Source organism: Trichosurus vulpecula, chromosome 1 (assembly GCF_011100635.1).
Source record: "Trichosurus vulpecula isolate mTriVul1 chromosome 1, mTriVul1.pri, whole genome shotgun sequence".
Classification (NCBI taxonomy): domain Eukaryota; kingdom Metazoa; phylum Chordata; class Mammalia; order Diprotodontia; family Phalangeridae; genus Trichosurus; species Trichosurus vulpecula.
Genome location: NC_050573.1, coordinates 405256213 through 405258679, shown reverse-complemented (window position 1 = coordinate 405258679; position 2467 = coordinate 405256213). Strand labels below are relative to the sequence as shown.

General features: G+C 42.6%; 1 protein-coding gene across 1 annotated transcript; it reads left to right on the top strand.

Moving 5' to 3' along the window:
* Window positions 1-481: 481 nt before the first annotated feature.
* On the top strand, window positions 482-872 carry LOC118834025 (60S acidic ribosomal protein P1-like). The gene has a single exon (XM_036741466.1). The coding sequence runs from the start codon at window positions 497-499 to the stop codon at window positions 842-844; it is 348 nt and encodes a 115-aa protein (XP_036597361.1). The 5' UTR covers window positions 482-496; the 3' UTR covers window positions 845-872.
* Window positions 873-2467: the final 1595 nt, after the last annotated feature.

The following is a 2467-nucleotide window of genomic DNA, read 5'->3' as shown; positions in this document are numbered from 1 at the left end:
TATTAATGCAAGAGAAATTCAAAAATGGAAATTTAAAAGTCTCGTAAAGTGCAACATCTTTTCTGGACTCTCTTAAAGTCTAGTTCGCATGTTTCCATATGATGTAGGGCCTATCATTCCACCAAGAATTTGATTTGCAGAACTGAAGGCAATGTTACTCTACTTTCTTCTTTGTCAGAGCTATAAAGTACTTTCTGACCACCATTCAAATGGATTTCCCCAAGGAAGTGTTTAAGTCATACCTGTAACTTAAGCAGGACAACTATTTTTTTTCCAAGGAATCTTCTCAAATTAAGAAATTTTAGATTTGACCAACAAAAGGAGGCAGAAATAACTTGGCCTTAAGCAGTTTATTAAAAGTAGCACTTTGGCTGCTCTTCAGTTGTCTGTAAGGTGCTCGGTTCTTCTTCGGAAGCTAAGGCCGCGTTGGGGTGACCCCTCACTTCAGCCGGCAACTAGCACCACTACAAACAAGTCTCCTCGTCTATCCGCTGAAATGGCCTTCTCCGAGCTCGCTTGCATCTACTCCGCCCTCATCCTTCACGACGATGAGGTTACGGTCACGGAGGATAAAATCAATGCCCTCATTAAAGCAGCAGGTGTAAATGTTGAACCATTCCGGCCTGGATTATTTGCAAAGGCCCTGTCCAATGTAAACATTGCAAGCCTCATCTGCAATGTAGGAGTTGGTGGACCTGCCCCAGCAGCTGGTGGTGCTGCCCCTGCTGGAGGGGCTGCTCCTGCTAGCACAGCTGCCCCAGCTGAGGAGAAGAAGAAAGGGGAAGCAGAAAAGGAAGAATCTGAGGAGTCCGATGATGACATGGGCTTTGGTCTGTTTGACTAGATAATTTTTTGTAACATTAAATAAAAAGCTTGACAAAAAAAAAAAAGTAGCACTTTGCACTGGGGATGTTAAAATGAAACCAATCCTGTTCTCAAGAAGCTTAAAATCTATTACAGGGTTGAAACCTGTAGAAAAATAAGTACAGATAATATGTTAGAATGTAATAAGGAAATAGGAAATGTCACAGAGAGAGGAGGAGAGATTAAGTGAAGTACAAGAAGCATGGTTAGACAGCAGATGCTTTGAAAAAGTAGCCAGGTGGCTCAGTGGATAGATTATTGGCCTTGTAGTGAGGAAAATACGAGCTCACTTTTGCCCTCAGACACTTGCTAGCTTTGTGACACTAGGCAAGTCAATTAACCTCTGTCTGCCTTGGTTTCCTCATCTGTAAAATGGGAATAACAGCGGCAACTACCTCCCAGGGTTGTCCTGAGGATCAAATGAAATAATCATTGCAAAAGTGCATAGCACAGTGACGGTACATAATAAGCTCTATATAAATGTTACTTATCATCACCATCGTCATCATCGTCATCATCATCGTCATCGTCATCATCATCATCGTCATCATCATCGTCATCGTCATCGTCATCATCGTCATCATCATCATCATCGTCGTCATCATCATCATCATCATCGTCGTCATCATCATCATCATCATCATCGTCGTCATCATCATCGTCATCGTCATCATCATCATCGTCATCATTGTCATCATCGTCATCATCATCATCATCATCGTCATCGTCATCGTCATCGTCATCATCATTCTTAAAAGTGAACCATCAGCTCACTAGGAGTCAGCAGTGTGATGCGACCGTGGGGGAAAAACAAAACTATTCTGATCTTGAACTGCATTAGGACCAATAGTTATGAGGAATATGGAAGGGAAAGCCCCGTTGTAGCCTGCGTTCATTACACCCCATCTGGAATACTGTGTTCATTTCTGAGCATCAGGGTTCAAGAAGGACATTTATACACTGGAGAGTGTCCAGAGTGGGGGCAACAAGGATGCTAATGGACCTAGAGTCCCTAACAAATAAGAATTATCTGAAGGAACTCAGAACATTAGCCTAGAGAAAAGAAGATTCAGGACTGAGGAAGAGAGGCGGGATGATAGCCAGCTTCAAGTATTTTAAGGGCTGTCAAGCAGAGGAAGAATTAAATTTGTTCCATCTAGCCCCAGAGGGCAAAGCCAGGAATAATGAATGGGTAGAATTTACAAAGGGGCCAATTTAGGCTTAATGTTGGGGAAAACTCCCCAATTAGAGTTGTCCCAAAGAGGAATGGGCTTCTTCAAGAGGTGGTGAGTTCTTTCTCCTTAGAGGTTTTTAAATACAGGCTGGGTGACCACTTGATGGGTATATTATATTGGGATTCCTTTCTCATACGGGCTGGGCTAAATGGCCACTGGGATCCCTTCAAACTCTCAAATTCTATGTTTCTCTGATTGGGGAGAAAGGGATCACATTCAGCTGAGGGAATCAAAGTGACTATTGCAATGTTCAAGATAAAAAAAAACTGTGATGAGAGCTTGAATGGGGTGGTGGTTATATAAAGAGGATGGGGATCGATTCCAGTAATATAGTGAAACCAGAATTGGCAGCACTTGGCAGCTGACTG